At 45.4% G+C, this 27773-nt stretch overlaps 1 protein-coding gene across 2 annotated transcripts; it reads right to left on the reverse strand.

The window, feature by feature from the left end:
* Window positions 1–808: 808 nt before the first annotated feature.
* Window positions 809–26570, reverse strand: Scpep1 (serine carboxypeptidase 1). Of its 2 annotated transcripts, none has more exons than XM_069993237.1 (13): window positions 26458–26570; window positions 24912–25060; window positions 20460–20549; window positions 18692–18847; window positions 18251–18325; window positions 13846–13918; window positions 12286–12323; window positions 10595–10723; window positions 9456–9549; window positions 8472–8585; window positions 6448–6585; window positions 4876–5039; window positions 809–1409 (listed from the first exon to the last, which is right to left on the reverse strand). In XM_069993237.1, exons 1-13 carry the CDS (start codon window positions 26531–26533, stop codon window positions 1347–1349), a joined length of 1359 nt encoding a protein of 452 aa, XP_069849338.1. In that variant the 5' UTR covers window positions 26534–26570; the 3' UTR covers window positions 809–1346. The 2 variants fall into 2 exon arrangements, with proteins under 2 accessions (XP_069849338.1, XP_069849339.1); XM_069993238.1 differs by lacking the exon at window positions 26458–26570 and adding an exon at window positions 25183–25254.
* Between the last annotated feature and the right edge of the window lie 1203 nt (window positions 26571–27773).

Raw genomic sequence — 27773 nt, forward strand, 5'->3', positions numbered from 1 at the left:
CAAATTCAATGTATTACTGGGTGAATCAACCACACTAAGACTCAGTGGTTACACTTGTAGCTTATGGTCTCTTTTACAGGGTACACAGCAAAAGCAGCAAGAAAAAAAGACATGCATTAGAGGAGCCTGAGGGGGTGGGCATGGGGAGAGGCCTGGCACAAGCTGTTTCTGTTCTTCCTCTCCAAGGCACAGAAGAATGCTAATAGTGAACCACAGGGGTGTGCACAGAGGTGCTACCGAAGTGAGCCTCTGTAGCTTCCTGTAGGGGCTAGTCCAGGAGGTGCAACCTGGTATTATTTCTTCACATTCTGCTGGAACATACTTTGGGTTTTCAAAAGTCTCCAACTACAGACAGTCTGAAAAGTCTGGTACTAGCTCTTAAGCTGTGAACAAAAAAATATGAACCTATCATTTTATTATTTATTTATTTGTGTGTGTGCAGATAATGGAGCTTGAAGTCAAGGCCTGGGACTGTTCCTTAGCTTTTATATTCAAGGCTGGTGCTTTGTCACTTGAACCAGTTCCATTTTTGGCTTTTTGGTGGTTAATTGGAGGTAGGCGTTTCATAGGCTTTCTTGCCTGGGCTGACTTCAAACTGTGATCCACATACCTCAGACTCCAGGAGTTAGATTACAGGCATGAGCAACCAGAACTCACCTTCATTTTAATTTCAAAAAAGTGTGGCAAGAGCTGGGTGCTGGTGGCTGATTGTTAACCCAGTTAACAAACTAGGAAATAATAAGGAAAAGTATTTGGCATTTAGTAACTAATTCATGGCATAACCACAAAATGGAGTGCTTAACAGCCATTAAAAATCTTAGAGGAACATTTATTGACATGAAAGGGTTTTCAGGACATACTGCAACATGAGCAAAGTAGACACTTAAAATGACATACTGAATGGTTCCATTTCTGTAAAAATATACATGTATACATAGCTAAGCAAGGCCTGCATGGCTAGACATTTAGTTGGCCACAGTGTTTATCCCTAGGAAGGGTGTATATGGGAATTTATTTGGTTTTTGGTTTATGTCCCACTGTTTTCTTATAAATCACATGATTGATTTGCTTTTGCAATAGGAAAAAAAAAATCAATCTATGACAACCCTTTGTTTGGATGAAAACATACCCATAGTTTAAAAACTTAGACTTTTCTTTTTTAAGAAGCAGATATGATTTCCAAGCTGCCACAAGGCCATGATCTTATCTTCCTGTGAAAGTCAGCAGGAGCCCCGCACAATGCCAGCCCACTTAGATTCAGGCAAGAGTGGACGTCCTACAGCAACAGCATCTCTTCAACTCCACTTCTGTGTCCCCTGGCGCAGCTCATCTTGGCCCAGGGCTTCCTACTCCTGCTGAGTCACTAGCCTCATCATCTTCAAAGCCATGTCCCCTTGGTCCGAAGGAACCTAGAACCCATCAGCATCCAAATTAGTGCTCCTGGCGCTATCCAAGGTTACATTCAGAATCTTTGCTTTCTTAGCAAAGGCATCCCCAGCCTCTGTTCATTTCTACACAGGGAATCTGTTTAAGATGTTGGGACCCAACATGCTCAAGGAGGGAGGAAGATGGCTAACATTTTAGAGGCTTTTCTCTGTGTAGGATGGATCCCAGGTTGGAAATGGAAATGCAGAAGAAGCTAAGATGGAGGCTAATAAGAAAGCTACAAATAGGAACAAACAAGACCCAAGGTTTGGATGGCATCAGATTTCTACATAGTTTCTTTTGTTTCCCTTCAGATTTTGTTTTCCCTTTTTCTGGTACTAAGCACCACCCTCCTCCCACAACACACACACACACACACACACACACACACACACACACACACACACACACACACACACCACCCTCCTCCCACAACACACACACACACACACTCACACACACACTTGCTCTGGTACTAAGCACCACCCTCCTCCCACAACACACACACACACACACACACATCACCCTCCTCCCACAACACACACACACACACACACTCACACACACACTTGCTCTGGAGTTTTACCACTTAAGCTACAGACACCCACAGCCTCCAGCCCAGATTTTTGCTAGTTATTTTTGGAGGTAAGGATCTGGAGAGGTTTTCTGCCGGACTAGCTTCAACCTTTATCTCTGGATTTCAGCCTAACAAGTAGCTAGGATTATAGGAGTAAGCCACCCATATCCCGTATCCAGCTTCCCCCAGCTATTTAGAATTCATCCTTTTAAATATCTCCTTCCCACACACCACCAAAACTGGAGGGTGAGAGGCCTCAGTTTCTCTTCTGCAAAGAGAGAGGTGGACAAGATGGTCTCCCAGGTCTGAAAAGCCCAACTCCAAGATATCTTTGGGGAATAATTCATGTCCTGGATTCTCCTGTCAAGCAAGAATCCCTAGAAGCAAGGCACACTGGAGCATTCCAAAGTGACATATAATCACTCTACAGGGAAGTGGTAGTGGACAATTTAGCAGTAGTCTCTAAGAACTATTTTAAGCTTGCCCCCAATTAGTCTGTTGTTCTATATGTGTCATGTGACAAAGCAAGATGAAATCAGTCTATGGAGTCCACGGCTAGGAGAGGTGGTTATTTATGGAAACAGGACTTCACTTAAAGACTTTCTCCAGGTTTTCCCAAATGCGGAAGGTACCAGACATAGATCCATTAAATAATGTCTTCCTAACCGCATGTGTCCTGTTTGATCCTCAATGGCTAGACTACACAGTAGTCCTCTCTTACCTCCTCCCCTCCCCCCACTGCTCATTCATGATCTCCAACTTTGCTATTCTTGGTGAGCCTTCATTCCCCTAATACTTGCCACAGCTGCTGGGGCCACCAAGAGAACCAAATGATGGCAGTTCAGTCATTTGTCTGGGTCTGCAGCAAGACAACATGACAGATCCTGTCCTGATTTGGGGTCTCCCCAGGTCTCTCACAGCGCCCTCCTTCATCATTTGTGGGTTCCTTTATCACCTCCTGCCTTTCCAGTCCTGGTATACCCTTCCCTATCTAACTAACATACATCCACGCCAAGGACAAGCACCTGTCTTGACCCTAGGTTATACCAACTCCTTTTACATATTCAAGTGCCTAAGAGGCTGCCCACTTGGCAACTCAAACTCCCTGAAAATGGCCTCACAACAAAGTGGCCTCCTAAAGGCAATTCTCCTTTCTTCCCCTGTGAAAAACTATTAAGAGGAAAAGTAATTTAGTAATTCATTTAAACCAAATAAAGGACAGAAAGCCCATGTAGCTTTCTCAGAGGGATTAAAATGAGTTCACATTCATTCTCAAAGGAATGAAGCACAAACACAGGGTTGAGTACCCTGTATCTGAAATGTAAGGAATCAGCAATGTCTGGACTTTTTTTTTTTCAGCTTTTGAGACATTTGCACAGCCAAAATGATTTTCCATTATGGATGGGACCCAAAGACTTCCATTGCCTATATATTCACAGGCTGAAGTCAATTTTATTCAGTGCACTTGTGTTTTGGAAGTTGATTCAGTCTTTCTTTTTCTTTGTGTTGACTCTGGGGTTTGAACTTAGGGCCTGGGTATTGTCCCTGAGCTTCTTTTGTTCAAGGCTAGTGCTCTACCACTTGAGCCATAGCTTCATTTCTAGCTTCTTTGGTAGTTTGGAGATAAAGAGTCTCACAGACTTTCCTGCTAGCTTCCAACAGGATCCTCAGAGCTCAACCTACTGAGTAGGTAGGGTTATAGTCAGGAGCCACCAGTGCTGGCCACTGCTGGCTTTTTTTAGTGGTTAATTGGAGATAAGAGTCTCATGGACTTTCCTGCCCAGGGTTACTTCAAACCATGATCCTCAGATCTCAGCCTCCTGAGTAGCTAGGCTTATAGGTGTGAGCAACTGGCACCAGTCTGCCTTTCTGCCTGCCTCCGCCGACCCCCACTTCCATCCCTTCCTTCCTCGCTCCCTCCCTCCTTTACTCTCCTTTCATTTTTTTTTTTTTGTGTGTGTTATTGGGGTTTAAAAGACTCACACTTACTGGGCAGGCACTCTACTGTTTAAGCCACATCTCCAGACACTATTTTTTTTTTTTTGGGTCCAGTTGTGCGGCCTGAACTCTGGGCCTGGGCGCTGTCCCTCAGCTCTTCAGCTCAAGGCTAGTGCTCTACCACTTAAGCCACAGCGCCACTTCTGGCTTTTATTTTTCTTTTTGCTTATGTGGTGCTGAGAATCGAACCCAGGGCCTCATGCATTGAAAGGCAAGCGCTCTACCACTGAGCCACCTTCCCAGCCCCCAGACACTATTTTGTTGTTGTTGTTGTTGTTGATCATGGGGCTTGAACTCTGGGCCTGGGTGCTGTCCCTGCGCTTTTCAGCTCAAGGCGAGTGCTCTACCGCTTGAGCCACAGCGCCACTTTATTTTTAAAATGTGGTCTCACTTTTTCCCCAGGCTAACCTGGACTGTAATCCTCCTATTTATTTATGCATCCTGCATAGCTGGGATAACAGGTATGAACTACCACACCCATCTATTGGTTGAGATGGTGTCTTGGAAACTTTTTTTGCTCAGGCTGGCCTTAAACATTGATCCTCCCAATCTCAGTCAGCTTCCTGCTCACTAGGCTGACAGATGTGATCCACTGGTACCTGCTACACTTATGTTTTTACTACAGTAAATCACATGAGATCAGGATTTTCCTACTTATGATGTCATGTTAGCACTGAAAACATTTTGAATCTGACAGTATTTTGGGTTTCAGGTATTTGGACCATGTTCAACCTGTAGTATAATTTCACTGGAGAACTCAAAACCCTCCCAAACCTGAAGCAATCCTCAGGCTGACCACAGATGTGGGATAGATGGCCTGCGGCTCTCCGTTGAGTATGACAACCCTAAGTCTGGAGGGAAGGTGACTCTCTTACCATATGACCAGCTCTTAGAATCCAGTAGAAAGCCAGATTCTTGTAGGCCTTCACAAACGCAGACGTTTCTAAGGATTTAGGGTTGCTGTAGAGGGCCTTCCACTTCAGCTGGCTGAATTTGGATAACCCTGGCCACGTTAGCTTCCGCAGCCAGGCCTCCTGACCTAGTGAGAGGGACAGAGAGAAGGGTCTAGCATTAATAGCTTGGGTGGAGGAAAAACAAACAACAACAGCAGCAAACCTCAATCGAGGTCCTATACTGTAATGGGCACAAAACCTGGGATGTTGTTAACATGCAAATTCTGATGCAGTAGTTTGGGGGTGGGTAACTGAGCATGTGCATTGGCCAATTAAGAAAATTAATGACTGTGAGGGGTTAGTTTGGCCTCTGACTCTTCTGCTGCCATGTGCTCTTCAGGAAGGAGCGTGTGGACCTCTGGAGGCTGATGGACTGTCAGGACAAACAAGCTGACTTTGGTGCCTGTGCCTCCAAGTCCTGAAAACATTTAATCTGCTGGTGTTGTGAAGTGTATCACACTGTAGTCACCTGCCTGTTGTACTCATGGGCCTAAGAACTGGTCTCTGAGCCTCCACCAGGCTCTATGGAAAGCAGGGCTGGGCACAGGAGTGACTGTGAGGCAACTGCATGGTGCTTTGGATCCTGTCCAGACCATTTTCCCTGTGCTGGAGAGTTGCTCAGGGTTATTCTTATTTTTATTATTATTTTTTGGTTGGTTGTGGGGCTTGAACTCTGGGTCTGGGCGCTGTTCCTCAGTTCTTCAGCCCAAGGCTAGTGTTCTACCACTTGAGCTACAGCACCACTTCCTGCGTATGTGATGCTGAGGAATCGAACCCAGAGCCTCATGCATGTAAGGCAAGCACTCTACCACTGAGCTACCTTCCCAGCTCACTAAGGGTTAGTTTTAATACACTCTGAAATACTTATCCTCTGCTCTGATATGAAATAAGGTTTCCCCTTAGTAGTGCATTTGCTCAATAGCCAGGAAAACATCTGTCTTCTTTTAAAACTTTTGTAATGGAGGAGGCACTATCCTTCTCTTCCCTTTCCTCCCTCCCTCCCTCCCTCCCTCCCTTCCTTCCTCCCTCCCTCTCTCCCTCCCTCTCTCCCTTCCTTCTCTTTCTTTCCTTTCTTTGTCCTGGGACTTGAAGTCAGGATCTGGGCACTGTCCCTGAGCCTTTATGCTTGAGTGGTACTCTACCATTTGACCCACAGTTCCATTTCTGGCTTTTTGAGTCTCACAGACTTTCTAGCCCAGGCTGGCTTTGAACTGCAATCCTCAGATTTTAGCCTCCTGAGTAGTCAGGAATATAGGTGTGAGCCACTGGCACCCAGCTGTCTTTTAAAGAGCCCTAGATTCTGGAGGGACTCAAACCTCTCTGACAGGTCACAGCTAATACAGCTTCCTCTCTCTGAAGAGTCAAGGATGGCATGGAAACAACCCTCCTCCTGGCATTAATGTAACCAACTTCAAGAGGTATGTGTGCGGGTCCAGTGCCCTTCTAGCTTAGTCTATAAATGGTGTCCACATGTCTGTCAGAGTTGGCTCCTACCCATGGTGTCCACAATGAGATCAAGCTGCCCATTATACACGGTCACATTGACCCCAGCTTCCAGCAACTCGTCCACAATGCTGACAACTGGCTTCATGAAGTCCTCTTCCATGTTCATGAATACTTTAGGAGACTGGGCTGCAGTGGGGGAGAGAAAGAAGCAGCAGCTTGGAATTTGTCAGAACAAGAGGTACGTTTCCATGCACTGGAACCTTGAAGTCACCGTGTGTAGCATCTAACACAGGCTGAAAGACAAGGGTTTCACAGAGAGGGACTGACTAGCCCAGTAATGGCTAGGCAAAGGGACATCTACCTGACACATTTAACTCAGGAGCTTGTGGTGGCAGATGCCATTTGCAACATGGAGCTGAATCCTGCAGATGCATTCCAAGGAAACAGGAGGCAAGAGCCCAAGAAATATTTTTTTTTTTTAAAGCCTGACCACTCAAGAATAAATTATGTTTTGGATTAATGTTAGATTTCCTTTTGTTTGTCAGTGCTGGAACTTGAACTCAGGGCTTGGGCGCTGTCCCTGAGCTTCTTTGTGCTCAATCAATGCTAGTATTCTACCACTGGAGCCAGCACCACTTTTGGCCTTTTCTGAGTAGTTTATTGGAAATTATAGAGCTCATGGACTTTCCTACTCAGGCTGGCTTCAAACCATGATCCTCAGATCTCAGCCTCCTAGCCTCAGTAGTTAGGATTACAGGCATAAGCCACCAGTGCCAGGCCTAGACTTTCTTTTGGGAGGGCTATATCTAAAGTTTGGAACAAGGTTATAATAAACCAAACCAGAACCAAACCAATTCATGGCTAGCCCTCAGGAAAGCCAAATGGGGACAAGCCCTGGTCAACAGAGGCACAGCCAGGGCAGCATTCTTGCTGGATTCTTGACCGGGGCATCACCATGGTGTTGGATGACAGCAGGAACACCAACCAATACCTACCATTTACTTGCCTGCTTCTGGTAAGCATTTTATAAGCACCCACCCATTTGTTCATCATGATAAGGCGCCTTAACTAGTAGAACAGCTTTACCCATTCCTTGCAGCTTTTCACAATGGAGCCTTTTCTTGAGTCCAGGGATAGGAGGATGTGGGTCTAGGATGAGCTTCTCTGGTGATTACAGGTTGGGATAACGTGACCCATGATTTCTGAGGAAACTAGGACCAGGGTCAAATCCTAGCTTTTGCAGCAGCTGCCAAGGGGGTCAGGCTTGCTCAAGGATTCCCAACAGGACTGGTAGGAACTCAGCCAAGTTTTCTACTTGGCCGTGGTCTCTAAAGACTCTGTTAGTTCTCCATGATGACCTTCAGGACTAGAATGCAGTATGCGGCAGACCATATCCAGTGATAAGATAATTGAGAGGCCAGTAAGAGAGGTGGTCCAAAAAGCATTTGCTATTTTTGACATCTGTCAAAGGGCCTTTGCCTGGTAATCTTGTGGTCATAAGGAGGCTTTTTTTTTTTTTTTTTTTTAAATCTTAGATACACTTATTGTCAGGGTCTTGCTAAATTGCCCTGGCTGGTTTCAAACTTTTCATCCTCCTGTTTCAGCCTCCCAAATGCTGAGATGACAGAAGTGCATCACCACACCCAGCTATTACCTTCATTCTTATTATGGAAATTTTCAAACTGATCTAAAGTTAAGAAGGATAATGATCCCCAGATATACATATCACACTTCAACAATTACTGACTCATAGCCAACCATGTGCTTTTCTCTTCCTACCCACTTCCCTACCAGCCCCTTATTTTGAATCAATTGACTGTATCTCTACATCTGCTGGTTCATCTATAAACCTAGATAGCAATATTGTTTAACTTGCAACATCTCATCACTACCAACAAAAGCCTACTTCACAAACTAAGGCCTCTGGCTAGATGTATAGTTGTATAGTTCCATAGTACATCATCTGTCTAGCTCTGAGTTCAAACACCAGTACTGCTGAATTAAAACCTCTCCATTTATACCTTTCCCCAACCTCCCAACTCAAACGGCGCTTAATTAGGTCACATATATACCTCCCCAGGAGATATCCTCAGGAATAATTTTAAGCTTCTTTCTGATGGGACCGTTCATGAGCTGACTTAAGGTATCTCCTTCTAGGTGTCTCACGTGGCGTTGACAAAGCCGAACTGAAACCAAATTGGTACACAGTGAGTAAAAGTACAGAAAACAGGACCCTAGGGACATCTTTCCCAAACTGCTGGGGATGCTGGGCTTCCTTGCAGCTAGAAAAAGAAAGGCAGCCCCTTGGCCCATCTTGGTGGAGGAAGAGAGCAGAAGTGGGTTGAAAGTGGGGTGGACCTAGCAGTACTGACTGCTGAACCACACGCACTTTGGGGCCACTGGATTCTCCAGAATGCTCAAAGGAAATTGGCTGAGAAGAGGAATTCAGGGGCATCAACACTTCTTACAAATGGAGGTTTCTAGACACTCTGCATCCAAAACCAAGCTGGGTCAGCTGAAAAACCACTAAAATCAGCCCTTCAGAGAACAAATATTGTAATTCAGGGTACAGAAAAGTTGGTTCCCTTGGGGCTGGAGTACAGCTCAGTGATATAATTAGTGTGTGGCATGTGCTAGATCCTGGATTTAGTCCCCTCTAGCGCAAAACAGAACAAAACAAACTTGGTCCCTAAGTTTCAAAAATCATTATGCTAAGTAACAGAAGCCAGCTGCAGAAGGCTGACACTGTGCTCAGAAAAGGAGGCAAAAGGAGAGGCAGAAAGAAGATTCGTGGTTGCCTGGAGCTGGGTGTGGGAATGAGAACTGACTGCAAACAGATGTGGGGGATCTTTCTGAGAGTGATGGAAATGTTCTAAAACTGGATTGTGCTGGTGATGAGTGCACCAATCCCTGAATATACTTAAAACTACAGAATCAGACCCTGAAAGTGGGTGACTTTCCTGTTATGCAAATTATATGTTAATGAAGCTTTTTAAAAAGACAGTTCCTTCTTGCATGGAGGCTAAGGCGGGGCTAAGAACGTCAAGCTGACTTACCTAAGTGGCTTCGCAGGAATTCTAGGCCTGATTCCATAGCAGACGTGGGTGTGCTTTTAGTTAAGATGTTATAGAAGTTTACCCCATCTGTGTTCTGAAATACAGGACATTCAGCTGTTTCGTCAAAGTTGCAAAACAGAAAGGCATGAGGCTCTCTTGAGGATGGCTTTAAGTTTATAAATTTACTTGGACCAGACAGAAAGCAGCTCGAAAGGCTCAGGCAGCAGCTGTGTCAGCCCACATTTCCGGGGGTGGCACACAGCTTACGGGGGCAGAGCTCAGACACTGCAGAAAATCAAGGGCCCGAGTGTCAACCAATGTACGCAGAGTACAGAACTGTGGAGGGGCCTTAGCCAGTGGGAGTCAGAATACTGCTAGTCTGGGCTAGGAATGTGGCTCAGTGGTAGAGAGTTTGCCTAGTATGTATGAGGCCCTGGGTTTGATTCCTTAGCACCACATAAACAGAAAAAACCGGAAGTGGTACTATGGCTCAAGTGGTAGAGTGCTAGCCTTGAACAAAAGAAGCCCAGGGAGAGTGCCCAGGCCCTGAGTTCAAGCCCCAGGACTGGGGAAAAAAAAAAGAATACTGCTAGGCAAGGATCCAAATTAGAACATAAACTGTCTCCAAACTATACATGCACCTCTTTTTTTTTTTTTTTTTTTTTTTTGTCATAGGGCTTGAGCTCAGGGCTTGGGTGCTGTCCCAGACCTTTTTTGCTCAAGGCTAGCACTCTACCATTTTGAGCCACAGTTCCACTTCCAGTTTTCTGGTAGTTAATTGGAGATAAGAGCCTCATGGCCTTTCCTGCTCAAGATCCTTAGATGTCAGCTTCCTGAATAGCTAAGATTACAGGAGTGAGCCACCAGTACCTGGCTACATGTGCCTCTTCAAGACATAACCTTCCTTTCTAACAGAGTCCAACATTCAGGCAAGGTCAAGCAAGTCTTGCAGGCCTGTGTGGCTTTCTGACCTTTTAAGGACTACCAAATCACTGCCCAGAGCCACTGGACTTAGTATTTCACATATAATCATTTGTGGCAAGACCTGGGATGGACTCTGATCTTGGGAACACCCCCCACAGCCCTGGCACTCATGGAAAAAGCTGAGTCATGCTAGCCGTGAGCATGGCTTCCTTTACCTTCTCAATGACCATTTCAGCCTCCTCCCACAGCTGGGTGGCCTCCTTGTACTGCTCCTTATTTATAGCATCCAGGACTCGCTCTGCAACGTTATATACCTCCGCCAAGCCTTTGTCATCGAGAAGAGACTGGAACATAAATCAAGAACAAAAAGTGTCAGCCAGGCGCCGGTGGCTCAGGCCTCTAATCCTAGCTATTCAGGAAGCTGAGATCTGAGGATTATGGTTCTAAGCCAGCCAGGGCAGGAAAATCCGTGAGACTTAACTCCAACTAACCACCAGAAAACTGGAAGTGACTCAAGTGGTAGAGTGCTTTCCTTGAACTGAAGAGCTTAGGGACAGTGTCCAGGCCCAGAGCTTAAGCCCCATGACTGACAAAAAAAAAAAAAGAACAAAAAGATCCACTTCACTAGTAGTCATAGACTTGATGCTGCTGTAACCAGGACGGTCAGGAAAAAGAGCACAGGGAGGTGAGGGGATGGGGGCGGGGTGGGGGACAAAGCAGTCACACGAAAAGGTATGTTACAAGTCCTACAGTGGCATCAACATTTAAGCCTGACACTTTGTGCATTCTAGACAAGTACTCTACCATGGAGCTACAACCTCAAACCACAAACTTTCTATTTTTTTTGGGGGGGGGGGTCTGGTTGTGGGGCCTGAACTCTGGGCCTGAGTGCTGTCCCTAAGCTCTTCAGCTCAAGGCTAGCGCTCTACCACTTGAGCCACAGCGCCACTTCCGGCTTTTTTTCTTTTTGTTTATGTGGTGCTGAGGAATTGAACCCAGGGCCTCAGGCATGCAAGGCAAGCGCTCTACCACTGAGCCAACTTCCCAGCTCCTCAAACCACAAACTTTCTGATGGAGGAAACAGTGGAATGTTAACTGAATCAAGACGGTGGGTAGAGGGTGCTCACCCATACTCTCTCAACTTCAGAAATTTTTAATTCTTGTGCTGGTTCTGGGGTTTGATCTTGGCCTGGGTGCTGTCCCTGAGCTTTTTTTTTTTTTTTTTTTTTTTTTTTTGTAGCTAATGGGAAATAAGAGTCTCATGGAATTTTTTCTTTTCTTTTCTTTTCTTTTCTTTCTTTTTTTTTTTTTTGCCAGTTTTGGGGCTTGAACTCAGGGTCTGGGCACTGTCCCCAAGCTTCTTTTTACTCAAAGCTAGTACTCTACCACTTGAGCCACAGAGCCACTCCCAGCTTTTTCTGTTTACGTGGAATCGAACCTAGGGCTTCATGAGTGTTAGGCAAGCACTCTACCACTAAGCCACATTCCCAGCCTCATGGACTTTCTTGCCCAGGCTGGCTTTAAACCGTGATCCTCAGATCTGAGCCTTCAGAGCAGCTAGGATTACAGATGTGAGCTGGTAACACCCAGCCAAATCATTATAAGTTTGACTAACTTCATTAAAATTAAAATAATAAAGTTGGGGAATTTAAAGATAATAAATTATGTTTATTAGACCTAGAAATGTGAAGTATGTTGATTTTCTTTAGACCTAGAAATGTGAAGTATGTTGATTTTCTTTAGATCCCCAAGGCTAGCTGTTGCTTAGGGTCTCCAGTTGGATTTGGGTTAATCTATTCCAGGTGTAGTATCAACTATGGATGCAGACCCATCAAGCTTCGCCTTCTGGGGACATCCAGGAGCTGTTTACTAGACAGAGTGCTGAGACAAGGACCCACATTCTTACCATGCTGTACAGGTAAGGTCCCCAGGACATCACCGAATCTAAAAGAAAAACCACACACATAGTTACTAATTAGGTATGTCCTAGCTCTGTCTCTCTGGAGAACCACCTCAATTGCTTCCCTCCAAAGTAGACAGAAACAGGAGATGTACCCTAGGGGCTTTGGCTTTGACAGCTCCAGAGCACCCTAGCACCCTGGCACCCAAGCAGGAGATGGACGGCTGTCTTGGTGGTGGGAAGGCAGGGAGAAGGTGGAGGACCTTTCTGCTGACTAAGAGCCAATGGCATATTGATCTAGCTGGACACCACCTAGTGAGTGCTTCTGGACCAGTGATCAACCATCAGGCAGGAAGTGGGTGTACTGGTAGAGGCTGGGACCTGCAGACAGCTTAAAGTATTTCCCCACCCTCCATTGCAGTTTGGCATCCTGTGTGCTGCTCCAGCACGGAGACTCTAGCTACTGTTGAGGTGCTAATTAAAGCAGAAGACTAATACCCTTGTAACCCAAGTGTCTATGTCTGCTCTGCCCACTGGCTCATTTCTATTCTGAGCAGCAAACAGCTGGAGAAGACATTGATACAAAAGAGACAACGGCTGCTCTCAAAGAGATCTGGCCAAAGCCAGTTCACAGCCATATCTCTCAGATAAGTGCCACTGTGATGTGCCAACAAATATCAAGGACCTCAGCCTAGAAAATCACTTCAGTAAGCCACTCTTTGCTTAAAGGCCTTTGATGATACCCTAAGGCTAAATAACTCCAATCTCAGTGCTACAGCATCTTAATGTAGATATTAAAAGAAAAAAAAATGATTCGTTGACTAAACATAAGGGTTATACATAATAGAGCACATTTCTTTTTCCTTCTTTCTTTTTCTTTTCTTTCTCTGTGTGTGTATGTGTGGTAATAGGGATTGAATTCAGGGCCTAAGCACGGTCACTTAGCTTTTTTACTCAAGACTGGTGCTCTACCATTTAAGCCACACATTCACTTCCAGCTTTTGGGGGCTGATTGGAGATAGTCTCTCAGATTTGTTTGTCTGGGATGACTTTGAACCATGATCCTCAGTTCTCAGTTTCCTGTGTAGCTAGGATTACAAGCTACACTGGGGCTTGAACTCAGAACCTTGTGCGTATAAGGCCTGCTGGTAATACTATCTCACCATTACCAAGAGCCACAGGTAAAAATTTCATTCCCAATGTTCTAGTCCGTACCAGGGTGCCAGAGAGAGAGAATAAACTAACTACATTGGTCTTCCATCACACAGATGGAAGTTTGCCTCTCTATATGCCACCTGTGCAGTAAGGGGATAGATTTCATCACCTCTCTGAGTTGTTGGATCACATCCAACTGTAACATGTGATTGCTTTGTTGGGAAAATCAAGAGTCTCTGCTCTGAAGGGGTTGTTCTGTGAGTTTTCATTTCCCATATTTCCTAGATGCTCAGCTGTGCTAACCTCAAGGATCCAGGTTTCTCTAAAGTCCTGTTCTTTGATTTAGACATCAAAGTCTAAGGTCCCAGGAAAGGCTGAGAAGAAAGAAATGCCTATAAACTCCATACTCACCAACAGGGGAAATCCAGGAATCGCCTAGAGCAACTCCAGAAAAGTTGCACTTGATGGTTCCTTGCTGAACAGCCTGAAAGAGGAGCCAAGAAATTACCCTCATCAAAGAACCCAGGGGTCTTGGTCCCCTCTCAGCAGAGGCAGGCTTTATATGTTGCTTTTCCTGAGCACAGAGTACTGCTGCCCGCCCTTCCCAAGACTACTTGGGTATAAGAAGACCAATGACTCAATCCTGCTGCCACTAAGAAAATGAGGAGAACCTGTTGAGCTATTCTTTGCCTGTTCACTAGTTTCAGCAGGATGTGTGTGGGGTCTGTCCATGCCATCTTTGGACCAAGGGCTCAGCCTCCTGTCTCTGAGGTCTGTGAATCTCCCAATGTGGTCGGGGCTTTGGTAGACACATTTATCATTGTCAAGCAGCAGACACAGAAGGCTAGAATTTCCTCAGGCTGTCCCTGAGGATGCTTCAGAATCAGAAATTTATGCCTCTCTCTTCTTTATATGCATTCCTTCTTTCTATCAGCAGAATAATAGAAACAGATAGTCTAAGACTAGATGTGATAGAACACACTTATAATCCAGGCATTCAAAAGGCAGAGCCTTTTTTTTTTATGTGGGTTTGAGGCCAATCTGGGCTATATAACTCAGAAAAAAAAGAAAAAGCCAAGCATAGTGGCACTAACCTAAAGGATCTCTAATTCAAAGCCAGCCTGGGGTTTGCATAGTGAGTTCCAGGGCAGTTTAAGCTACACGGTACAATACTGTATCAAAACAAGAGCTAAAACAAGTAAGAAAACTGGAAATCATCTAAATACTAATTAATAAGATGAGCTAAATGAACTATGGTTTTTATAGTACATGATTAAACTTTAAAAACAATTTTTAAAAGGCATATTTTAATGGATTGATGTAAAAATATCTCCATAACTCTCATTCATTCTTGTGACAGAGGCTATGTATTCTGGCTTTGAACTTGTGATCTAATTGCTTCAGCAATCACAGGCATGGTCCTGTGATTAGAATCTTATAATCTGTGATTTAACAATTGTGTTGGAACTGGTTAATGTTCGTGTGTGTGTGTGTGTGTGTGTGTGTGTAAATACTGGAACTTGAATTCGGGGCCTTAGCTTTTTCACTCAATGCTGGTGGTTTTACCACTTGAGCCACAGCTCTATTTCCATGTTTCTAGTGGTTAAATGGAGATAAGAATCTCACAGCCGGACACTGGTGGTGTATGCTTGTAATCCTAGCTACTCACGAGGCTGAGATCTGAGGAGCACAGTTCAAAGCCAGCCTCGGCAGGAAAGTCCATGAGACTCTTATCTCCAATTAACCACCAGAAAACCAGAAGTGGTGCTGTGGCTCAAGTGGCAGGGCACTCACCTTGAGCTGAAGAGCTGAGGGACAGCTCCCAAGCCCAGATTTCAGGCCCCATGACTGACCAAAAAGAAAAAACAAACAAACAAACAAACAAAAACTCTCAACAGACTTTACTGTCTGTGCTAGCTTCAAACCATGATCTTCAGATCTCAGCTTCCTGAATAGCTAGGATTATAGTGTGAGCTACTAGTGCCAGGCTACCATATAGCCTTAATAAAACATAATTCCAATTCCATTTTCCCAGCTGTATTTGCAATTTGAAGGTTTCCTGTAATTGCTTTTACGTGAAATTTTTTAATTTATGTCATTTCTTCACCATTAACTATTCCTCAAAATGTTTAAACCAAATACGTGATAGTTATCTCCACAGTGTACTCTTCACTTCTATTTCACAAAGAATATGAAACTGTTTTAAAGGTTTATCTAAGTGTGTAAGACTTCATGATAACATTTGCTTTTCTATATATTCACTCATTTTACGTGAATTTGCTGAATATCATTATTATTCTTGATTACTACTGCTTAAGTTTTTTTCATAAATTTTCTAATAGAACTTAAAAAAAAAAAGATTTACACTTCTAGCCAGGCTCACACTTATAATCTTAACTGCTCAAGAAACTGAGAGCTGGAGGACTAAGGTTGGAACCCAGCCTCAGCAGGAACATCCGTGAGACTCTTGTCTTCAATTAACCACCAAAAAGCCAGAAGTGGAGCTGAGGATCAAGTGATAAGAGTGTTAGCCTTGAATGAAAAAATTAAGGACAATGCCCCTTGAGCTCAACCCCTAGTACTGGCACCACAAAAAAAAGAAGAGGAAGTTGGGCACCAGTAGCTCACGCCTGTAATCCTAGCTACTCAGGAGGCTGAGATCTGAGGATCATTGTTCAAAGCCAGCCCGGGCAGGAAAGGCCATGAAACCAGAAGTAGCGCTGTGGCTCACATGGTAGCACGCTAGCCTTGAGCTGAAGAACTGAGTGACAGCACTCAGACACAGAGGTTCAGCTCCATGAGTGATCCAAAAAAAAAAAAAAGAGAGAGAAGGAAGGAAAAGTCTCATTTGAATTAAACATTAATTTAAACATATAGAAAAGCAGCACACTGGCCAGGTGCTAGTGGCTCATGCCTAGTATACTAAATACACAAGAGGCTAAGATTAGAGAATCTCGACCTGGGCAGACAAAAAGCCAGCAAAAATCTGGAAGTGGGGATACAGTTCAAGGCGAGTGAACAAAAAAGCTAAGCAAGAACACAAGGCTCAGGGCTGGGAAGGTGGCTCAGTGGCAGAGGGCTTGCCTTGCATGCCTGAGGCCGTGGGTTCGATTCCTCAGCACCACATAAGCAAAAAGAAAAAAGCTGGAAGTGGCGCTGTAGCTCAAGTGGTAGAGCGCTAGCTCTGAGCTGAAGAGCTGAGGCCCAGAGTTCAGGCCCCACAACTGGACCCAGAAAAAAAAAAAAAAAAAGAACACAAGGCTCTGGGTTCAGTTCCCAACAGTGATAATATCCATCTAGTAGGAGGAAAAGCGAAGCTTTTTGTTTTTGTATACCAGGCTGGTCTGGACTTTATGATTCTCCCATCTCTCCCTCCAAATGCTGGGATTACTAGGATGGACCACCATGCCAAGCTCTCTTAGAATTTTATATTTTAATACTTTACCTTTAGAGGGTGTGTGTGTGTGTGTGTGTGTGTGTGTGTGTGTGTGTGTGTGTGTGTGTGTGTGTGTGTGTGTGTGTGTGTGTGTGTGTGTGTGTGTGTGTGTGTGTGTGTGTGTGTGTGTGTGTGTGTGTGTGTGTGTGTGTGTGTGTGTGTGTCCTGGTGTGTGTGTGTGTGTGTCCTGGTGTGTGTGTGTGTGTGTGTGTGTGTGTGTGTGTGTGTGTGTGTGTGTGTGTGTGTGTGTGTGTGTGTGTGTGTGTGTGTGTGTGTGTGTGTGTGTCCTGGAGCTTGAACTCAGGTCTTAGGTATTGCCTCTGAGCTTGTTTTTTTGTTTGGTGTTCCTGGGGCTTGAACTCTGGGACTGGGCACTGTCCCCGAGTTTCTTTTGCTCTACCACAGCACCACTTCTGGCCTTTTCTGTTTCAGTGGTACTGAGAAATCAAACCCAGGGCTTCATACATGCTAGGCAAGCACTCTACCATTAAGCCACATTCCCAGCCCCTGAGCTTGTTTTTGCTCAAGGCTAGCATCTATCAGTTTGAGCCACAGTGCATTTCCAGCTTTTTATTAGTGAATTGGATATAAGAGTCTCACAGACTTTCCTGCTCTGTCTGTCTTTGAATCTCAATCCTCAGATCTCAGTCTCTTGAGATGCTAGGATTAAAAGTTTGAGCCAGAAATACCCGGCACCTTTAAATTTTTAAATATAAAGAATTAATGCTTAATGTAAACCAAGAAGTGATAGTCACTTATCTTCATACCACATACTGACTATTCTACCCATTTATCAATCATTAAGAATGTCATCTTGCCGGGCGCTGGTGGCTCACGCCTGTAATCCTAGCTACTCAGGAGGCTGAGATCTGAGGATCGCGGTTCAAAGCCAGCCCGGGCAGGAGAGACCGTGAGACTCCTATCTCCAATAAACCACCAGAAAACTGGAAGTGGCGCTGTAGCTCAAGTGGTAGAGCGCTCGCCTTGAGCTGAAGAGCTGAGGGACAGCGCCCAGGCCCGGAGTTCAAGCCCCATGACCGACAAAAAAAAAAAAAGAAGAATGTCATCTTATCATTAATATATGACCTATGTATGTGTTTCACACACATACTCTCTCTCTCTCTCTTACACATACACACATATATGAGTCTATTTCTGGATTCCTTAACAAGTTGCATTTTAGTTTGTCATTATGTTCATACCTTATTGTTTTACTCTCTGTAGCTTTACAACTTATTCAATCTGTAATTTGTCCTTTTTAAGGGTTCTCACAGTTATTACTAGAGTCCCATTCAAAGTATACTCACTATCTAATGAATGTACAAAAGGAAAATCAATTTCTCCCCAAAACCATAACAAAAAAGTCATCTTCTCTGTTACCTTGTAAAGTTCCAGACTAATGCCAGCAGCCATTTTTCCTCCATAGGACTCGGAGAAAATGTAGAATGGAACAGTCTAGCAAGAAGAAAAAGAATTACATAGAATTCAATACTGGATTGCCTTTTAATTCACTCAAAATTTGATTTTCTATTGCAGGTAATGGCCAGACAAAACCAATCTATTTTTGTCTTTCCTTCCCCCCCCCCCCCATCTGATGATTCTATCTGATTAGATTGCTGACTCTAGGATCATTCACTCAAGCTAAAATCACCTTTTGAGATGACAGAAACAAAAGCCCACAACCCAATCCTGGGAGTACAAAGGGCTTCTCTGAAATCAGCGAAGAAACGAAGTCTTAGGAAAGCTTACACTTACTCTGATGGCTGTACTGTTGCTACTGCTAGCCCTCTACACAGCTGCTCCTGCTCTGTCCTTGCTTACCTGGAATTCCTTGTGGGAACTGAAGAAGGCTTTCAAAAGAACCATCATGTCTGATGCCACCGTAGCCAGGTCCTTTGCATATGCATTGCTCTCATTCACATAACTGAAGCCAGTGCCCACGGGATTATCCACAAACAGGAGACTGGCAGACTGAAGCTGCACGTCACATAGGGGAAAAAATTTATTATCAGTTATTCCAATTGTCTCTATATAATCAACATCACATATCATGTATTATCTGTCTCATTACCATCTATTCAGCAAAAATCAGCGGTGATCGCATTAGTGTGATAATATTATCTTGTTGCTGAATGGGATTTGGAAAAAAGGGAAAGAAACATAGATGGCAAGACAAAAGTTGAGGCAAGAAGGAAAGATGAGCACAGGCATTGGGATCCAAGACTCAAAGCCATCACCTCTCACACACACGCATGCACTAAATGTACAGGACGTGCCAGTCTGAGCAGTAGCTCAAAGCAATGACGATCCACTTGAAGTATGGTCCTCACACATGAGGGTTTCCCCCCTCTCCCAGATGAATCTAATTTATGCACTGGCCTGCCTTCCCCATGCATTGTAAACACAGACTTCATCCTAGACCTTTTTCAAAAAGACTGAAGATTATAAACTTCTGTGTCTAGAAGGATCCTCAGTGATGACACACGGTCCAGCCACATTTTTTATGGATCAGGAAATCAAAGCCTAGAAAGCACGTGGCACTAGTCCCGGATCACTGAGTTGCACAGGCTGGTGGCAGCCCAGGACCAAGAACCTGGATCCCTCACTCCTCATTCAGGCTTTCTGCCCCTGCCTGACTGCTCTTGGGTCTGGGGGGCCTAGGACAAGTCCATGGGAGTACTCTCCTCCTGTTGCCATAGGTGACAAGTATAGAAATATTCCAGGCCAAGCATAAGGGATGCTGCTCCAAGAAAGTCAGAAGTACAGCTCCTGATGAGATGAAGGCTGGAGGAGCCCCAAAGAAAGTGGAACATTCTCAGAAACAAGTACCACAGGGAGGGGAGCAAAGATCTGCGGGAAGGCCACAGCTGTGTAACAGCCCAATGTACTGACTGCATAGTTCTGCCCACCAGGGTTGGGCGGGCTGGGAGCAGGGAATGAGTGGTCACCACAGGTGGGCTTGGCAGGGCTGTAAAGTGAGAAGGAGGTTGCTGAGAGTGAAGGGTAGTGATGGTAAGAGTGGGGGCGGGGAGGTAGAGGACTACTAGAGTGATGTGAAAGGGGAGGGGACAAAGGACTTGAAGAAGTTGACAGGATGAAGTTACTGCAAGGTAGGAGAGAGAGAAAAGGACTGGAAGCTGTGGCCGGAGGGTGGGACCTGGAGTGCTTTTTATTTTGTCAGTCGTGGAGCTTGAACTCTGGGCCTGGACACTGTCCCTCAGCTTTTCAGTTCAAGGCTAGCACTCTACCACTTGAGCCACAGCACCACTTCCGGTTTTCTGGTGGTTCATTGGAGGTAAGAGTCTCATGGATCTTTCTGCCTGGGCTGGCTTTGAACCAGGATCCTCAGATCTCAGCCTCCTGAGTAGCTAGGATTACAGGCATGAGCCACCGGACACCCGGCTCTGGAGTTCTTATAGATGGCCAGCACCTGGTAAGGACCAGGTCCTGGGTCTGTTAGAGGAGGTTTAGGGGAAGAGTCTGAAGCCTGAGGAAAAGCCCATAGAGGGAACTGCTGAGGTTGTGACCCTGCCCTGTGCTGGGCTGGACGAGGTGGCAGGGGGCCGCAAGGGGGCTGCGCTCACCGTACCCAGGTGGTGTTTCGTGGTTTGAGATTACTGCTGAGGGGCCCAATTTCCTCAAAGTTGCCGAATCCAGTGCTGGAACCGCCTGGACCACCCTGTGGAGAAGAAAGCACCAAAGGTCAACCTGGAGAAAATGGAGCCAAACCCTACATCATCATTACAATATGTGACCACACGTGCTTTAAGTGATCAGTGACGGTGATGGCTGTTCCCCCTGCACAAAGGACACAAATCTCCAGGGCACAGGAGCCTTGCATCTACCCAAGTCCCCGAGGAAGCAGCTGTGAGCTGGGCTACAAGGCCCTGGAGGAATGTTTCGTATGTCTTGATTCTCTGAGCTTGAGCTTTGGCCTGCCAGCAGACTCGCTGACCTTCACACTGAACAAGACCTTCGAAGACATCGCCTCTAACCTCTTTTATTTCAAAGGCTCAGAGAGGGCTGTAGCTGGCCTGGTGCTGTCCAGCAATTAGAGGCTATAACAGGACTAGATGCTGGGACCTTAACTCTTTCCCCTCTCTTTTGGGTCCTAGAAAACTGATAAAGTACCCAGAATGAGTGATAGTTTGGTTAAGTTAATTTTCTGGATACAGTGTAGCAAAAGTCAAGGCCCCACAGAGCAGGATATTAAGATGCAGGGGGAAAGAAGGATTCTGAACTGAAGCTAGGTGCTTGCGCCCCCAGTAACTGTGGCGGGCAGTACTTCCATGGACTCTGAAGGGGTCAGAGAAAGAGAGGACAGGACCCAAGGAGCTGGGTACACTCTCTCATTGAGAAGAATCCTCGGGAGCTAGTCAGGAAAGGAGCGAGCTATTCTGAACAAATCTGTACACAGCCTGTCTGTGCTCTCTGGGCACAGCAGGATAGGACAAAAAGGGAGACAAGATGCAAGGGAAGAAGGGCTCTAACAAACAGAAGCCAGGCCAATCAGCCTAGGGAAATCTGAAGAAAGGAAACAGGCAAGCGGGAGACGGCTAAGGATTGGCTAAGCAGAGCCAGAGGCCCTCACAAGGAAGCGCTTCTCTCACTAACATGCTGAACTGACACAGACTTCACCATGATAAAATCAGAAGACTCCAACTCCCTTCATTAGAGGCACTTAGAGCTTAACATTTCCTAACACAATAGGACAAAGTTCACAAACCAGTTGGAGATGTTCATCACAGGGCCACTAATAGAAGCTGTTGGCTCAGGCCTGTAATCTTAGCTACTCAGGAAGCTTAAGATCTGAGGATTGTGGTTCAAAGCTAGCCCAGGCAGGAAAGTTTTTGAGACTCTTATCTCTAATTAACCACCAATAAGGTGGAAGTGGAGGTGTGGTTCAACTCAGGGACAGCACCCAAGTACCAAGCCCCAGTACTGGCACATGCACATGGGAGCCCACACATCTGCACACAAAAAAACAATTGCAAAATCTTTTATACAGAGTGTTACCATGGCCCAGGGCTACCTAATAACTCTGAAATATGGTAAATGTATGACTAGGTGAAATATTTAAATGACTTGAAAGTGTCCTGAAATAGCAGTAGTATTCCACTGAAGCATGACCTCAATTCTCAAAGACCCTTCCTGCTCCACCCACCGACACACTGGGAGAAGTCAGTACAGGAGACCAAGGCAGGCTGCCAAACAGATCTCCTTTTAATGGAAATGAATTGCTTCTTCCTTTGATCATGTGTTATCTTCTCCTTTGAGCCTCTAGGGAAATGAAGAAGAGCACTTTTATGCCTTCAATAGGATCTCATCGAGGAGGGTGAATCCAATCAACCCACCGGCTGCAGGTGCTAGGCAGAGGTTCTGGGCAGAGCAAATGAAATGCGGGGGGGGGGGGGGGGGAGGAAGAGAGAAACAAGAGGGGAGGGGGGGAGAAAGATAAAGAGTCCCTTCCTCCAATAGCTCCTGCCCTCACTGAGTGGGAGGGGACACCACCACCAGACAGCTCTTTTTTTTTTTTTTTTTTTTTTTTTCCGGTTGTGGGGCCTGAACTCTGGGCCTGGGCGCTGTCCCTCAGCTTTTCAGCTCAAGGTTAGCACTCTACCACTTAAGCCACAGAGCCACTTCCAGCTTTTTCTGTTTATGTAGTGCTGAGCAATCTAACGCAGGGCCTCATGCATGTGAGGCAAGCACTATCATGGAGCCACCTTCCCAGCCCACCAGTCAGCTTTGGGGACAGTAAAGTTAGACCTCTACAGTTGCTAGATTCTCTTAACCTTTGGAAGGAGAAAGGAAATGTCCTGATTTTCAAATGCTTGCAACTAATTCCGTTAAAACAACTCAGAAGTCTAACCAAAGGATGGCTTGCAACTTCTGAAATTCAATGATTTTCCAATTCTTTTGTGGAAAGTCTAGAAAAGTATTCTGTGGTGGCCAGGGACAAAGAGGAGACCACGTGCACAGGACTCAACACCCTGCCCCACCCTGGCAAGATATGTAAACTTTCAGCTAGGTGTAAAAGAAATGATTAATGAAACGTTTAAAATCCAACCAAATATCCCCCCCACCCCACTCCGACCCGCCACACACATACACATTAGAAAAGCAACACCCAGAGAAGTGTTTTGCCAGGCCTGAAAGTGGCAAAAAGACACTGAGAATCCAGATCTGCTCAGCAGGCCTGGGCTTGTCCATGCCCTGATTCTTGGAAACCCCACTGAACTGTCATGACCAGTTGCCCAACCAACCTAAGCCTTTGCTACCTGCACCCTCAGGCTGAGCCTCACCTCTTGCTCTTGGAAGCAGCAGCTGTGAAGATCTAAAGAGAGAAAGGCCCTCTCTGAAAACTGCTTATCTTCACTCACAAAGTCTGCAGTGACCCACCTAAGATGGAAAACCTGAGCACTGGGATGTATTCTGGTGGGGGTGGGGTGGGGTGGGTAAAGCCCCATTTGCATCCCAAGCAGGTGAGTCCCAAGGTGCCCTAGTTAATGGCCCAACTGGGCTGTACCCACATCTTCCAGAGGCTGAAGCAAGACCATGCTCCTCAACTCCTCCCCAGATGTTAGTCTTCCAGGGTGAGGTCACATTTTACAAGAATGTCAGAAGGATTTTCTGACTGGCCCTAAATATATTTCAAACAGTTTCTAGCTACCAGTATCAGTCACAACTCAAGACTAAAATGGATGCACATTTAGGGAGAAAGGTAAGGCTTCATGTTCATACTAAGATACAAATGACTGGTATCAGGTCTTCCAAAAGGTGAGTTTTTCTGGGGGCAAGAAGGAAGGGTAAAGGTTATATGGACACAGCTAGATAGGGAGGGGCGGGGTATCTCAGTCTTTGTTTCAGAACTTTTCAAAACACTCTTTTTTCTTTTTTCTTTTTGTCGGTCATGGGGCTTGAACTCTAGGCTCGGGCACTGTCCTTGTGCTCTTCAGCTCAAGGCAAGCACTCTACTGCTTGAGCCACAGCGCCACTTCCTTTCAAAACACTCTCTATGTGACACCTACCTGGAATCCCAGCTAGTAGGGAAGTGAAGCAGGATGAGCAAGAGTTCAAGGTGAGCCCAGGAAAAGTTGGCAAGACCCTATCTTGAAAATAAAATAGAAACAAAAGGGCTGAGGCTATGGCTCAAATGGTAGAGGGCTTGTCTTGCAAGCTCGAGGCCCTGAGTTCAAACTTGAGGCACAGTAAGCAAAACAAAGTAACAAAAAACAAAGCCCCAAACTACTTTCGTCACTAGAGTCAACTATATAAACCACAACTTTCAGTACAGGTTCCTACAACTGTGGTACTCACTATAAAAAGATCCTGGCAAAAGACCAGAAAAATGGGGCCCCTTTTACCCTGATTTAGCTTCAGTCTGTCTCAGAAAGAGGTGGATTCCCCAGAGTCAAGTGCTGGACCAAATTTGGCTGAGATCTGAGGATTGTGATTCGAAGCCAGCCTGAGTAAAAAAGCCTGTGAAATTCTCATCTCCAATTAGCCAGTCAGCAAAAAGCTAGAGGTGGAGCTGTGGTCCAAGTGGTAAAGGGCTAGCCTTGAGTGAAAAAGCTCAAGGATAGCGCCAGGCCTTGAGTTCAAGGACCAGGATGACCCCCCCTCCAAAAAAAAAAAAAAAAAGCCCAACCAACCACCACCAACAACTACCACAACAAAACGGATCATAGAGGCCTGGTACTGGTGAGATGACTATAATCTCAGCTACTCAGGAGGCTGAGATCTGGGCAATAAAGTCTTTAAGACTCCATATCTAATAAACAATAACAACAACAAAAAAGGGTGGCAGGGGTGTGAGGGAGCTGTGTTAGAGTCATGGCTCAAGTGGGAAAGCACCAGCCATACAGGAAGGGGGGGGACACACAGAGTTCCTGCCCACCTACCAACACACACACACACACACACACACACACACACACACACACACACACACACACACACACACACACACACACACACACACACACACACAAATAAACACAATAAACTAACAAAAAACACACAAGGCATGAAGTTATTTTACCTGAAGCCACATGACCAGGGGCAGTTCTGAGAAGTTCTTGCAAGGGTTGGTGGAATAATAGAGCCACCAAAACATGTGTGCATCTTTTCGGACAGTTACATAATCCCAGACTTCCTTGCCCTCCTCTGTAGGCCAGTCAATGGCAGCTCCTAAACAGAAACTCAGTGTCATTTTCCTGAAAAATGTTCACTATCCAGTTAACTTCCAAGCCTGGTGGAAACGGCCATGCTAAGCTATAGATGATAGTTTATATTTTAGGTGATTTACTTACTCCAATATATTGTAGGGATAAGGAAACAAAACTTAGCTCTGAAAAAAGAAACTGAAGAGTTCAAGACCATCTTGAGTAACACAGATAGACATAATCTAAAAGGGCAGCAACAGGCTGGGGTTGAAGTTCAGTCCAGGGCACATGACTGGCATGCACAATGCCCCAGGTTCAATTACCAGCACAGCAAACCCAGTCCTTCCCCTACCCTTCCCCCATCCCAAAGTCCCCAGATCTGCCTTCTTCTTCCGGTTTTCTCAGTTTTCAAACCACTTCAAGCAACTCAAAGAAAACTAGTCCCAAGAAGGAAGACATGAGAGTACAGGAAGAGAAAATGTTGTCTTGTGAATAAAAAATAGGAAGCTCAAGAAAGCCAGACAGTACCTAAGGAGACAGAATGGCTAGCATACTACAGATAATGCTGAAAGATCTAGAAAATGGCAGATAAGGCTCAGGCCTCCTCACCACAGCACTTCATCTTTCCTACAAGGCAGTGACCACTGTTAAAATTGGGGGAAGGTGCAATGCATCTTCAAACATTTCCTGGACAGAAGCTGTTGTGCCAGTAGGGTCCCCATTTACAAAAAAAAAAAAAAAAAAAAAAAGAAGAAGAAGAAGAAGAAGAAAAGAAACAGAAAACAAGAACTGCCATGTATCACTAAGACAAGTTTGTGGCCAGTTCAAATGCTCATTTCTTGCTTCAGACCAGAAGACATTTTTCTTTTTCCTGAATGAAGTATGAGAATTGATTTGCATGTCATCCTATTAAACATAAATTTGCTTTTGCCTATAAAGCAGGCTGGCAAGGCTGCTGCAATTCTGTCCGTTCTAATCAAGCAAGGGGTGGGGGGCAGACAAGGCCTTATGGTCAATGAACTGTCTCATTCCTGGTAAACATTTGGAGGGGTCTCGTTGATCCATATCTCAGCTCATAATGAAAGACCATACAGCCTCATTGGGGAGTCAGTCACAGTGGGGACCTGGCTTTCAGACGTGAAAAATCCCACTGATCAGCAGCTTCCTGAGAGCATACACTTCTGCACAACTGCTTATGCAAGGGAAGAAGGAAGTACCAGGTCACCCTCACCTGAAGAGGGCAGAAAAGCATTCTGAACTGAATGTATAGATATAGGTATAGCTGTCAAGAACTACAGAAATTACTCCAGGTAAGAACTGGGGGAACCCAATTTGTGTTAGAACATACTAAACCCACTAACAAACTTTGCTCGGTGGAAAGAGGGGGCGCCAGACGGCCGTGCGCCTTTTGCTTTGACCTACCTGCGCTGAGGCCCAGGAGCAGCGGCAGCAGCAGCGGCCACCGAGGGGCAGACGGGACCCGCGGCACGAGCTCCATGATGAATTCGGCTCCCCAGCATCAGCAACAGGCTGGACCGGCGCCCCGTCACGTGACGATCCGACCACGTGGGGCGGAGGCCTGGGCGGGCCCTGGGGCGGGGCCTGGGTGGGCTGGAGGCGGGGCCTGGGCCGCCTGGGAGCGGGACTGGGGCGGGGTTTGGCCTGACTGGAGGTTCACATTGTCTAGCGCGCCCTCTGTCGGGCATTTCAACCCAAGGACTCTTGCAAGGGCGCTGGAGCAGTTCCGCCTGGTGCTGACATTTAGGGAAGGCTTTGTGGGAGGGAGGCTCTGAATACATTTATACTGAATACATTTTGTGCAACCGGCTGAATTGAGAAACCCTAGAGGAATAACCACTTCCCCTCCAATCTCAGCTTTCTCTAACAAAAGACCTTGTACATATTTAAAAAACTGCTGCACCCTGAGTCACATTATGCATTATTATTTCATAGTTGGAAACTATGAAATTCCATTTTCAGACTTTTTTTTTAGTCTTTTATTTTTCATGCAAAAATCACATACATTATGCTTTTGGAGAAGTGAAAAAAAATCAAAATGAACTATGCAAATGTGGGCAGGGACAAGGAAGGGGTGACATTGTCCAAAAGAGAAATGTACACATTACCTGAATTGTGAAATAGCAATCCCTCTATGCAACACCTTAACAATAAAATTATATTTAAAAAGTTAGATCCAAGTCGGGTGCCAGTGGCTCATACCTGTAATCCTAGCTACTCAGGAGGCTGAGATCTGAGGATCCCAGTTCAAAGCTGGGGCAGCAAAGTCCATCAGACTCTTCAATAAACTACTCAGAAAAGCCAGGAGTGGCGCTGTGGCTCAAGTGGGAGAGCACTAACCTTGAGCAAAAGCAGCTCAGAGACAGCGCCCAAGCCCAGTCAGTGTTCAAGCCCCAGGACTGGTTAAAAAAAAAAAATCCATAACCATGATTGGCATTTGGAATACTTTTCATAATCTTTTACTTCATCTTTGGAGCATGAAATACTTTTTTCTTTATCAGTAATTTGTGATCAGCATTGTTGAATTGTCACATTATTCCAGAACATTTTAAAATAAAATATTGAGATCTGGGGAAGGGAGATGAGACAAAGTGGATTTTAGGTGTGTGTGTGTGTGTGTGTGTGTGTGTGTGTGTGTGTGTGTGTGTGTGTGTGTGTGAGAGAGAGAGAGAGAGAGAGAGAGAGAGAGAGAGAGAGAGAGAGAGTATGTGTGTGTGTGT

Source organism: Dipodomys merriami, unplaced genomic scaffold (genome assembly GCF_024711535.1).
Source record: "Dipodomys merriami isolate MVZ:Mamm:240054 unplaced genomic scaffold, mDipMer1.0.p SCAF_42, whole genome shotgun sequence".
Lineage (NCBI taxonomy): Eukaryota > Metazoa > Chordata > Mammalia > Rodentia > Heteromyidae > Dipodomys > Dipodomys merriami.

Excerpts from the sequence above, each read along its gene's own strand:
- Scpep1 (XM_069993237.1), bottom strand. The coding sequence starts at position 26,533 with ATGGAGCTCGTGCCGCGGGTCCCGTCTGCCCCTCGGTGGCCGCTGCTG. Across the intron at positions 18,326-18,691 it reads GTTCCCACAAGGAATTCCAG|ACTGTTCCATTCTACATTTT; the intron begins GTAAGCAAGGAC and ends TCTTCTTGCTAG. Across the intron at positions 9,550-10,594 it reads CTGAAATGGTCATTGAGAAG|AACACAGATGGGGTAAACTT; the intron begins GTAAAGGAAGCC and ends CCTGTATTTCAG.